At 42.8% G+C, this 12,551-nt stretch overlaps 1 protein-coding gene across 1 annotated transcript in view; it reads left to right on the top strand.

The window, feature by feature from the left end:
• The window catches only part of SH3RF3 (SH3 domain containing ring finger 3), a 1,332,803-nt gene that overhangs the window by 969,628 nt on the left and 350,624 nt on the right, over positions 1-12,551 (top strand). Inside the window, exon 5 of the mRNA XM_069204493.1 lies at positions 4,000-4,109. Coding sequence (XP_069060594.1) covers positions 4,000-4,109 — 110 coding nt within the window. The remainder of the gene's footprint in view (positions 1-3,999; positions 4,110-12,551) is intronic.

Here is a 12,551-nt window from a genome sequence, read left to right on the forward strand (position 1 = left end):
AAATATGCGATTGTGCAGCTGCGGCGATATATGCATAATTAGAGATTTGCCACATAATCCATCACCTGCCGCATGATCTGACGATTTTAATAGAAAAATGTCGTACCTAGCTCAAATGGTTCAAAAGTTACTAAAAATGCAGCGACACGTGTTGTTGTGTGGTGGAAGGCCCTTTGCAAAGCTGGACTGGTCACGTTCTGTTGCTTATTGTTATATTTGGGTGTTGTATTGGTAATAATGAAGACTAGCCAAAGCCCAGACAGGATCACCAAGTTTAACAAGCATTTGCAATGCAAAAGGTCTCGCATTTATGGGAGTTAGAGCTATTGGTGTTGTAAATAACAATGTATTTTGCCTATGTGCTGTGGTTTGGAGAGAAGTGGATGTATGAACGGAGACGCAGCTGCAGCACTGCTTAGAGGACTTAGAATGAAGGATTTACAGACGGCACCAGAGAAGCAGCTGCAGCACTTTCGAGAGGACGGAGAATGAGGAATTACAACTGGACCAGAGAAGCAGCTAGAAGCACTGTATATGGGATTAAGAATGGGAATTGACCTCTGGGAACAGAGACACACCTGTAGCACTGCCTAGAGGATTTAGGATGGAGGAGTTACCAACAGGAACAGAGAAGCAGCTGCAGTACTGTCTAGGGGACAAAGAATGAGGAATTACCAATGGAACTAGAGAAGCCGCTAGCAGCACTGTCTACAGGACTTAGAATGAGGAATTACCACTGAGACCAGAAAAGCAGTTATCAGCACTGCCTAGAGGACTTAGAATGAGGAATTACAGACGGGACCAGAGAAGCAGCTTGCAGCATTGTCTAGATGACTTAGAATTATGAATTACCAACAAGACCAGAGAAGCAGCTTGAGGACTTGGAATGAGGAATTACCATTGAGACCAGAGAAGCAGCTATCAGCTCTGCCTAGAGGATTTAGAATGAAGAATACCAACGGGACCGGAGAAGCAGCTTGCAGCATTGTCTAGAGGACTTAGAATGAGAAATTACTGATGGGACCAGAGAAGCAGCTGCAGCACTTCCTAGAGGACTAAGAATGAGGAATTACCAATGGGATCAGTGAAGCAGCTGCTGCACTGTGTAAAAGACTTAGAATGAAGAAGTATCACTGGGTGCAGAGAAGCAGCTGCAGAATTGTCTACAGGACTAAGAGTGAGGAATTATCACTGGGATCGGCGAAGCAGCTAGCAGCACTGTTTAGAGGACTTAGAATGAGAAATTACCACTTGGACCACAGAAGCAGCTAGGGGCACTGCTTATAGGACTTAGAATAAGTAACTACTGACGGGTTCAGAGAAGCAACTTGCAGCATTGTCTAGAGGACGCAGAATGAGGAATTACCCACGGACCAGAGAAGCAGCTAGCAGTACTGTCTAGAGGAGTTAGAATGCTGAATTACTTCTGGGACCAGAGAAGGAGCTTCAGGACTGTCTAGAGGTCTTAGAATGAGGAATTACCACTGGGACTAGAGAAGCAGCTTGCAGCACTGCCTAGAGGACTTGGAATGAGTAATTACCAACAGGTCCAGAGGGGTAGCTTGCAGCATGATCTAGAGGACTTAGAATAAGGTATTACCACTGGGACCAGAAAAGCAACTGCAGCATTGTCTACAGGACTAAGAATAATGAATTACCACTGGGACCAGAGAAGCAGCTGCAGCACCGTCTAGAGGACATAGAATGAGGAATTACCACTGGGACCAAAGAAGCAGCTTTCAGCACTGTCTATAGGGTTAAGAATATGGATTTACCACTCAGACCAGAGAAGCAGCTGCAGCACTGTCTAGATGAGTTAGAATGGGGGATTACCACTGGGACCAGAGAAGCAGCTGCAGCATTGTCTACAGGACTAAGAATAAGGAATTACCACTGGGACCACAAAAGCAGCTGCAGCACTGTCTAGAGCACGTAGAATGAGGAATTACCACTGGTACTAGGGAAGCAGCTGCAGCACTATTTAGAGGACATTAGAATGAGGAAGACTGAAAGTGGATGAGTGTGTGTCTGCGGGAGGGTGCAAACACGTACACAGAGCCAGTTGTTTCTAAAACAGCAGCGGAGGGAAAAGTGGATTGAAAAACATTAATTAAGTATACCGGAGCAAAGGCACAAGAACAAACGAAACCTGAAACCTTTGGTGCCTTTCTAATCATGGTGTTTTCACTGGTGTGGTGTGAACACATTGCTGTGGACAACCAAAAGAATTCTAAGGCTGCAATGCCCAGACAGGAGGAGGGAGGAGGGGCTATCACTGGCTGTGACAGGAGGAAGCGTGAATGAAGTGGGATGGCCAACAAAAATGTTCTCTTAGTGAAATCGCCTGGGAGGGAACTAAGCACATAAAGGAGGGACATCTAGAAAAATGCACCAATAAAAAGGAAGCATTTAAGAAAACGCAACAAACAGTGAATGGCAATAGTTGGCGTGATTAAAGCACATAGACTAAACACTGCATGCCTTGCAAACAGCACATGCGCTCTGCCTAGACTCGACCTACAAATTATAAAATACTTAAGTAATATTATTTTAAAATGTGCCAAATTACGTCACATAATTTGCCTTTTCTTTCTGCATCATTTGCCCAACCTTGCTGCATAAAATGGCCCTCTTTTGCAGCATAATTCCACCGGCCCTGCTTAGATGTGTTCCGTGCATGCGTGGTGACTTGCGCCACGCAATAACAATTGATGTTATCCCATCAGCAGGCCTGTGATGGGCTTGTGGAGAGCGGTTAGGCGGTCTGTGATGATGACCAGAACACTCTCACTGCTGCCATTTTTGCACTTCTGGCGCCTTTCCTTCAGCTCCCCCACCTCTTCTTTTAATCTTTACTTTCGCAAGCCATTTCCCTTCCCCCGAGCCTCATGCTTTGACAGTGCCCTTAAGTGCGTGGATTACATATTGGCACTTTACAAAACAACATTCTTCTCCTGATAGCTACATCTTTCCTTCCCCCGCTGCCCTTCTCTCAGTCTTTCCACGTGCCCCCTTCTGCTGTTGCCATTATCTCTATGACATTAAAAGCGCATTATTAATGACGTATGACATGTTGGCACTCTAGAGAATTCGCCAATAAACATTGGTTTCCATTCCCCCCTATCTTTCCATTTTTATTACTTCCACCCTTGTCACCTCTGGACCTCTGGTCCCTTACTTCTGTACCCACCCCCACCCATCCACTACCGTTCTCGTATCCTCCAGTCATCTGCACAACTTCACTTCTGCAGGGTGAATGAGGGTTTGATGTAATTCTAACTTTTAGCTGTGCGTTGTTAAAGGTGTTTGACGTGTTGTCTGATGCTTTTGAAATCGAACACATTTCTGACTTTGCTCGCTCCTACGCTGTATGGGTAGAAATAACCACAAATTTGGATTCGGTAATAAGGGTTAAATTGTGTGCTATACTCCTACATTTTTGTGTAGTGATTGCTTAGCTTGCCTAAATTATTTTGTAAAGGTTTAACTTTAAACAAATAAATATTTTTACTCATTAACCCATATTTCTAAGCTCACCCGCACACCCTCCAACTGTTTTTTTAAATCTAACTTCCCCCTACCCCCGAGAGTCATAAATTGCTTTGAAATGGCATAAATCCGCCATATTGTCTCTTCATAAAACAATAATAGTGAATAATTCCCTCTATAACTGGTTCCTGCCTCATATTGGCCACTGCCACTCACCCTAACATTGCGTCCATCCCTTCTCGCCATTTCTACTTTTATGTTATTGCTATGTACAGTTTTTCTAAGCAGTGGGAAATGTTCGTTTGTTTCTACATTTTTACGGGTATTTGTAGAGCAGCTAGGGCGTGAACCAAGTTACAAGGTAGCAGCTGCGTACATATAAATGCAAACAGAACGGGTAACCAAGAAGGAAACTCCGAGCACTGACTTCATTTGATTGAGAAATGGCGTTTCTATTTTACCGTCAACAAACGTCCCTTAATGCATCATTTTATTTTTTTTTTTCCCTAGGATTCCTCCTCGTTTGGGTCTGCTCCAGTGGCCGGGGCCTCCTGCCCCAGAACAAGTGTAATAATTGCAGACCAAGGAACACCACCGAAGGTCCAACTGCCACTCAACATGTAAGTTGCCTTTAAGGTTGGTTGTTGTGATAATTTTTGTTTGAGCGACTATTGCCCCTAGTCATTGTTATTGGCCTCTGTGACATGTGTCCTCTTGCTTCTTAAACCTCTCATCATCTGTGACGAATTAAGAAGACAAAATATTGGAGCTGCACAAAGAGGAAAGAGAACAGTATGTGTAATTTAGAAAGGTATCTGTGAGTAATGTGCATCCAGAGGGGTGATGGTGGAACGCACACATTTTAGATCATCACAAACATGGTTGGTAGCTGTGGGCTTGGTCAGTGTTATTACATAGTAGCAGATGCTACTGATCGGGCGTGCCGTTGGGGTGGTAAAAAAGATTTGTTTTTAAAAAAAGAACACTAAACTTCTCCGTTAGGAGGCTGGTTACGTCTCTCCTTTGTCCTCTTCCTGACTGCTGGCAACACACAGGCTCCCGGACTCCACTAAGCCAACCATGACGCTGCTGTCACCAGCATGACAGTAACATCGTGATTGGTCTGAGCAGCGTGGTTCGATGCTCAGACAGGGAGTGGGAGCCGGTGCGTGTGCTAAGTGCGCATGTTTGGCCGGCCCAACACGGCTGGCAAAACGGTTATGCTCACTTATGGTGCGCATACCCCTCCTCCCTGTGACACACCCAGCCCTGCTCCGCCCTAACCTGGCTCCCAATGAAAAATAAAAGATGATTATAACATTCTGTTATTATCATTTTATTTTTCCTTTTTCTGCACTGCTCAAAGCGCTGGGGCGGCGCTCCTCCTCCGCCTTAGCAGAGGAGCCGCCGCTTCTTATTGGCATCAAGTCCCTCATTCAGACAGTGGCATGTGCAGCCAGAAGGCAGCAAACACTTGCTTTGACCTTTGTCAATTCTGGTTTGGCGCAGGTAAAAACCCACTATGGGGAGAGCTCTATACACATCGATTCTTAACATTAGCACGCCAGTGCTTAATTTGTGCTAGCGGTGGCTGGTGATGGGAACGTGCTCATTATAGATCACTGGGTCATATTTTTCATCACCAGAACTTACTCAGAGCAAGAAAAAGAAAACCAGAACAATGGACAAAGAAGAAGGATGAAAATATAGGAAAATCATTTCAAAGTTAAAATGGGATGAATAAGAGAACCTGCAGAGTGAGATAAACAGGCAGAAAGTGTATGGCGATGGAAGAAAGAGGTATGATGTATATTCAAAACTAGACAACCTTGCTGGTCGACAACCCAGGAATTCATCAGGGCTAGCAGGCTCCTAGGAAAAACTTTAGGCCACTGAGCTTATTTATTTTTGTATTATTTAAGCACTGGTGCCATGTGCGCCGGAAGCAGGGGTGCGGGGAATTTGCAGCACCGGGAATAACCATGCTGTAGTTCAGAAGATGAATGAGCAACAAAGAAGCCTTTAAAGACGCATTTGCAATGCCTTCAAAGGCAAGGGTGAAATGCCAGCCTATGTCTATTGACAAATTGGTGCTTATCCTTTTAATTGATTTTTCTTTCGCTGGCTGCAAAGCGAGAGTAGTTTGTTAGTGAACTATGTGTCTCTTGCTGGGGTACAAGGAGCGTGAATGTAAAGTATTTTCTTTAACTCGCAACCCAATTTAAATACATGTAAGTGAAATGTACAAATATTTCAAATTGTATCAGCATCAAGGAAAGTATAAATGAGACACATTTTTAATTCTGTAGTGTGATGGAAGCAGAGATTTTAATAGAATCCAAACAAATCAAGACACTTTACTTGGTGCTTTATAAATATTCGCTGAAACTCGTTTTCCACATATCATTAGTGCGCTATAGAGTCTTCTCAGTAAAACTGGAAATGGTGCTGTCTTGATTGACAATGGGCTACCACACAATGCTTTAGTAATATATTTATGCCAGTATGCTCCTAAATGCATCACTGGGCACATACCGCCCCCTTACTACACTTGTTTTTTGTGTAAGGCTTGGAATTTTTTCAACCCTATGACTTTTGTAATGTTGCATTGATGGCAGCACCCACACTCGGAAAATTGTCTCACCGCCACTAACTGGTGCACAGCCTCAGAAAAATATATATTGTAATAGCTAGCAAAGGGGGTACAAATAAAATAGATACTGGGAGTTCTTTTGAAAACCCTGAATACGTCTAAGATATTTCACAATTTGACAATTTCAGTTTAAAACTGAAGGCGGCCATCCCGATCAATCTGAGGACATTTTCACCTAGTACAGAAAAGCTGCGTCATGCAAACCCTCTACAAATATCTACGTGCTCAGAAAAACATACGCAGGGGGAGAAAATGGCCTGCAGCCACTTCACCTGCACCAAGCTGGCCTTGTTTTGCCTCCGGAATATCGTCTTGCTAGTGTGTGAATGTCCTGGTAATTGGAATTTGCCCCTGGCTGAACAGATCATGGCGCTCCCGGAGGATTTAACTTGCTGCTGTACAACTACGTTCCAGGGCCAATAAAAACAATTTCAGTGAAGCCACTTGTTTCCAAAACCAACCTGAACGAATTTTGTCAGACTCATATAATTTTTTCAAGGCCCATGGCATTGTAAACCTTTCTAAAACATCTAGTGTACCCCGAACATTAAATGGAAAACTTCATTCAAAAATACCCTTATCCTGACCTCTATTGACATCTTTATAATTTAGGGTAGGAGCAAGCATCTTCGATGGCAATATTCCTGAATAAAGCCCATACTTGTTAAACAATGGACAGAAGCTCGGCACAAGTGCTATAGTATATCATTCATATTGTTAATTTTAATTAATGCACAAATGGCGAAGGCAATCAGAAGTATTGAGGATTTCAGAAGATTATAATTTTCCCTAGAGGCCACAGAAAAATATTTAAAAAATGATTGGCACAAATGGGAGTTTGTCTGGGGCCCTTGGGGTGAGTTGAATGACTTCTATAGCATTTTTAGGAAAATTCCCCATTTGAGCCAGAGTCGTCTTACACTTGTTTTTTCAGTTTGGGTGTGCGCAGCCTTGTGGTTGTTTACGGAAAACAGTGGTCACCGCATAACCCTCCTCTTGGAGATGGCTTGGATTCAATAATGTGACAAAAGTGGTGGAGAAAGGAACATAAAAATAGTGGCACCTAGGAACTTTGTACAGGGTTTATTTCCCTAGGGTTGGATGAGTAACAAAACTGTCCCTCACTACCAAGGATAGCATCGCTACAGAAATATGGCCTAGGTGTAGCCAAAGTAACAAGCAGATACCCGAAAGGGAACACAACATACTGAACAGTACACAGCTGTGGAATAAACCAACAGAACAAGGCAGGTTGGAGAGCTGGGGAAAGTAAGCCTTGAAATAAACTAACATGGTTTATTGTTTGTAAAGCTTGCTGCAACAGGACAATAAACGGAAGAGAAATTCAAATTTCCCCACTGTGTCACAAATGTTCTTTTTCGCCCCCTGACCACGAAGTGCATTCCCTTTCCCAGTGCTTGGCCACCCTGATGTTCACACTTGGGGCTGTGGTAGGAAGGTATAGGGAGACATAAGATGCCTCTGAGGTTGGTTGTACAGCCTGGGAACATCAGGAGAGGCTGGGGCCATGGAAAGCTGAGTATGGTCAGAGCAACATGCTGGTTCAAGGCCAGGCAAGAAGAAGCAGCCAGGCTGAGCAGGGGACCAGAGGTGTTGCAAATAGCACAACGAGCAAGCTCCAAGGAAGGAACAAGAAGTGGTTCATGGTGTGGGCCCTCGAACCTGAAGAGGGAACAAGAAGTGTGGGAGATGACAGAGAAGCAAAGGAGACCTTTTATGTCAGCAGGAAAGAAATATAACATATTTAATTATCCAGTAGGTCTCTTCTGCGATGATCCAGGGTCAACAAGGTTTTAGAATATGTTTGAGACCAGTGGTCTTTTTTTAACCAGCACTAAGGCTACAGTTGTTTTAGGGAATGCACTCCTCAGAGGGGTATGGTTCACTTGGAAACACCCTTCAGACAATTTTAGCTGCAGCATGTGGTGAGGCCTATTTAGGCCCATCAAACACTGGTTCAGCAATAGCTTTTCACTCCATATGCAGAAAAAGATAAATAGAGAAAAACCTTGTCAGCAGGGTCCTTCTAACCTGGCATGACTACCAGCCAAAAGAGTATGACCCAGGGAAAGGCACGATTTTCACATCAGAGACAATCTGGACATCACACACTACTTCTTCCTTCTTTCCATATGATTTTTTGGAAGTCAGCAGATCTCCTGACCCCCAAGGGTGTGGCAACTATCCCCATGTTGTGGAACAATTCCATGGATTAGTAAAGAACCTTACTCTGGAGGACAGTCCAAAGCAGGCAACCAGCCCTCATTCTCTGTCCTAGCAGAGGTCCAGCTGAGGCAAAGCAGTTTAGGACTCATCCATAAAGTTAGGCGCTTTTTGAAGATCTGTAGACTATTCTGTGAGCTCTCCTGCAGGTGGATATTCTCTGCTTTATTTGGGGGAAAGGTGCTGAAAGTCCACTGTGGAGTTAGCAGCCCATGACCCACCAGTCTGTCTGAATCTGGGAGCTTGATGACAGTAAGGTCTTCAGGGAGAGACAGTCCATGGATGCATAAGGAAATAGTCTCCTTATGTACTTCTAGAGTCTCTTTATATTGGAGGCATAAATACCCCCTTCTTAGAGCGTATCTTCATCAATGAACTACCAATTGAGCACCGTCCTGGGGAAATACAATTAGGGAATGCAATTAAACTAGGGTTTCATATACCACACTATTTATAGCCCTACACAGATAATGTATCTTTATTGATCAGCTCCAAATGCCTCCATCAGGTAAAGTGGTGACTTCATTCACATGGCTTCAGAAATACTATCCAAAACAGAAACCAAAATCTGCTGTGTATTTCTGTTTATCACATATAAGAATGTGTTCCCCGATGTGCCAGATGTGTCATAGGAAACAACTTTTCAAGTCCTGATCCTAGTCTGCATACAGTCTTACTGGCCACCTATAGTGAATGAAAATCTTCTGCCAGAAGACTTTGACTAGAGCTAATGCCTTCTAGTCCTAGCAAGAAAAAGTTAGTTAACGTTTCTTCAGATCAGGTTAAATCTGAAAGCTTCATTATTGTCATTGGTGAACTTCAGTACCATCCCTTTGAGTACCTGAGGATGGCGAAGCCCCTGAAAATAGTGGAACAGCTGGTTCTGTCTCTAATAGGACAGGATAACACATCAGATTATCAGTCTATTTCTTGTTCAGAGGAGAATTTGAGGTTCTGGGAGCATGCAGTTGAGAGACGACAGTAGCTACCCCATTATCTATTGTCTTCTCAGTGAATTAGGTCTGTGAAGTATCAAATCTGCATTGCAGTTGTCATGGAAGGGTATCTGGACTGGCTCCTAAAATCTCTGCAGCGCTCAGGTAGTAATGCATAGATAGAGTATATCTCCACTTCTCTTTAGAAGCCTTCACTGCTGCAGTGGACAGCTCCTCACAATTCAGTTTAGGCTCTTTGCAATTCAGGTATCGGTGCAGGGCCTATGCTCACATATTCGCTTCCTAGGGCCAGTCCTAGAGCTGAAGTAGTATGTATATTGAGCAGCAAGCCATCAATGACCTATGGTGCCCACTTCATTTAAGTGAAAGGAAGAACATAATCCCTTGAAAGTATTCAAAAACCTTCTCTGACAGCCCACTTCAAGTTGCAGATTTTAAGCTTTTTGACAAAATAGTTCCTTTATTACCCTTGCAGACTGTGACCGGTGTGTTGTCCTTCCCACCTTCCCATGTTGTAGAAGACAACATGTAAGCACTCAAAGCTGGCATCTACATAGCTCAAGCAGGGCTCCGGGAGGGTCTGTAAAGGCAAGGGCACACGCATTGCACAATCGGCCAGTCAGTTATATGAATGCTAGGTCACAGTCAGGGTTCTTTAGATTTAATGAGAAGACTGTTCAAAAGTATCAATGTTCTATTTGCATTACTAATTCAAGTTTTGGGGGTATTCAGTGCCTGTTCAGTTGCAAAGGGTCACTGAATCTGTAGTTGAATACGTCCCTCTTTTTAACATCACAAGCTTTACGGTTTGCAAAGCTCTCTGATGACTTCACAAATTTGTATGCCAGTACTCACATCCTGATTATGTTTTCACTTATTTTTAAGACTCTTACTTAACATCCTGCCATGCTATGGAAAGGTTTTTAATTCTGATTCATGTTTTTTCTTATAGTTTAGACTTTATTATTAAAACTTTGTTTATATTTTTCATTTACGTTCTCTGTACAATGCTCCTTGTTTCTTTATTGTGTTCAGGTGTATTGCTTATTTATTTGTGCCTCCTCAGACCTTCTACTTTGTTGATGGTGAGCTTCTGATAAAGAGTGGCACCATACCCTCTGTTTAAACACTTCAGCCTGCTTTGGTGGGAAAATTGACCTTGTGTTTGCTAAGTCTTTATCTTCTCTGTCCTACCCTCAATAATTACTCAAATCATCTCATGGATCTAGTGTACTTTTAGGAGTGAGTCAAAAGTGATGCTAGTGGGTGACAGAAATAGGAGAAGCCTCATAGCGAAACAAAAATCTCATAGGGTGTTTGACGGATGTTATAAAAACAGACACCGTAAGGGATACCTACTGGAAAAAAGATGCAGTAAACAGCAATAATCAACTGAGGATCACCAAGTAGAAAATAGATTTTGTGTAAGAGATGATACCATCATGTTATTCATTTAGTTATCTTTTTACATGTGCACATCATAGTCAAAAATTAGATGAGGAGTCTCTGAAGCACAGGGAAGAAAAAGATAAAGGGAAAGAAAGGAGAAGGGGGAGAAAGAGAGGAACTGGAGGTGCAGTAAAATGTGCCAAGGGATAGAGGTTAGAGAGGACCCTATCAAAAGATTGATTTGGGCAATTAAAATTGTCCCACAAAAGTTCTGCATGTACTAGTAGTATTTTTCTGTTGGTAGTTTGCTGTGGTATTCCATTGGAATAATGGAGAATTACCAGTTTCAGTAATCCATTATTACTGCATTACTCTAAATCATGGGAATAATAGAAGTATGCCACAATCTGATTTGTGTATGTTTGCCTCACATATGGGGCTTTCAAACAAGGAGGCTTGAATGAACAAACAAGCAAAAATTGAGATGTGGCAGATTTCTCAGGCATGTCTGATTCTGTGAGGGCCTTTGGTTTTACAATGCTGTGTTTTTTTATTTCCTTTTGATTTTACTACAATTATGTGTATCATATAGTTACTTAGACGGTCATTCACCCGACTGTCTGTCCATTGGTTTGTTACTGTGTCAATCCCATTTTTTTGTTTCTCCCAAACAGCTGGCATGCTCTATCAGGAAAATCTATTGTTAATTTTTAAAAAAATCCTTCAAATGGGCTAAGAGCCTGACCATTACTTAACAATATTTACTGTTGGTCAGCTTCCAAGTCACTCTCTTTTCCGTTCTTTTTATTGGTCGTGCTTCTTGCTTCCTCCCACCTGCTCGCATACTCCTGCTTTCTTCCTGGGGCTTCTCTCCCAGTAGTGAAGCACGGACATAAGAAGACAACTTCCTGTTTGTGGACAGCGTCTTTTCACTGGCTGCTCCAGGTACTTTAAAAAAACGTTTTGCCATGCATTCTAAGGGAATGTATAGGACTGTATGGTCTCCACCCCCACCCTCCTCCTGCTGTTTGTTGTTGCCTCTCCCTACACATCCACTGCAGCTCCTGTATGTTGTACCCTGAACACCTTCCAACTGCTGTCCTTTGCTGATCTCTCCCTCTTCCCATGCACCTCCCATAGAGTTGTTTCACCTTGCTTACCTTTACTTCACACTTTTTTCAGACATATTGCACAGCAGCGTGGGATCTATGCTACATTGCTTACAGAAAAAAAGAGCTAAGAAGCATTCAAGGCTGGCAGCGTCACAGCACTTTTTCTTTTTACTTTAAGCCATGTTGCACACCAGCCTGCACTGCTGTGTAACATGCCAACAACAAAATTGACAAAGCTAATAGATCTTGCATAGGAGAAACCTATTGGCTTTGCCAATGCCTGTTCTTCTGTCCACTAAAGCATACAGAATGGGGCAGTGGGTCAGCCCACTTCAGCCATTGGCTAACTTCACTGTGAATGATGGCATTCTGCCACTTTCACAAGGAGTACATCCACTCACAAATTAATTCTGTTCAGGGCCAGGGACTACTATGGCAATGTGTTTTTTGAGATGAAAAAATACTTTTTGCTCTTAGACTGTTTTTATATTGACAAGTGCTCAGCAGGTTCCTCAACAAAAAACGTTTTGCAAAAACCATTATAAAAGAAAAACCAGCATTGAGAAATCCAAAAGGTTAGAAACCAATGGCAGTCTTAATGGCTTTAACAATGCTTGTTCTTGTTTATTTATGAACCGTTTTCAAAGGATGCTGTGGTCTATTTATTTGGTTTGGATGTGATAATCACTTTAGTTTTGGATTCTATAC

The sequence above is a fragment of the Pleurodeles waltl genome, chromosome 8 (assembly GCF_031143425.1).
Source record: "Pleurodeles waltl isolate 20211129_DDA chromosome 8, aPleWal1.hap1.20221129, whole genome shotgun sequence".
Classification (NCBI taxonomy): Eukaryota; Metazoa; Chordata; class Amphibia; order Caudata; family Salamandridae; genus Pleurodeles; species Pleurodeles waltl.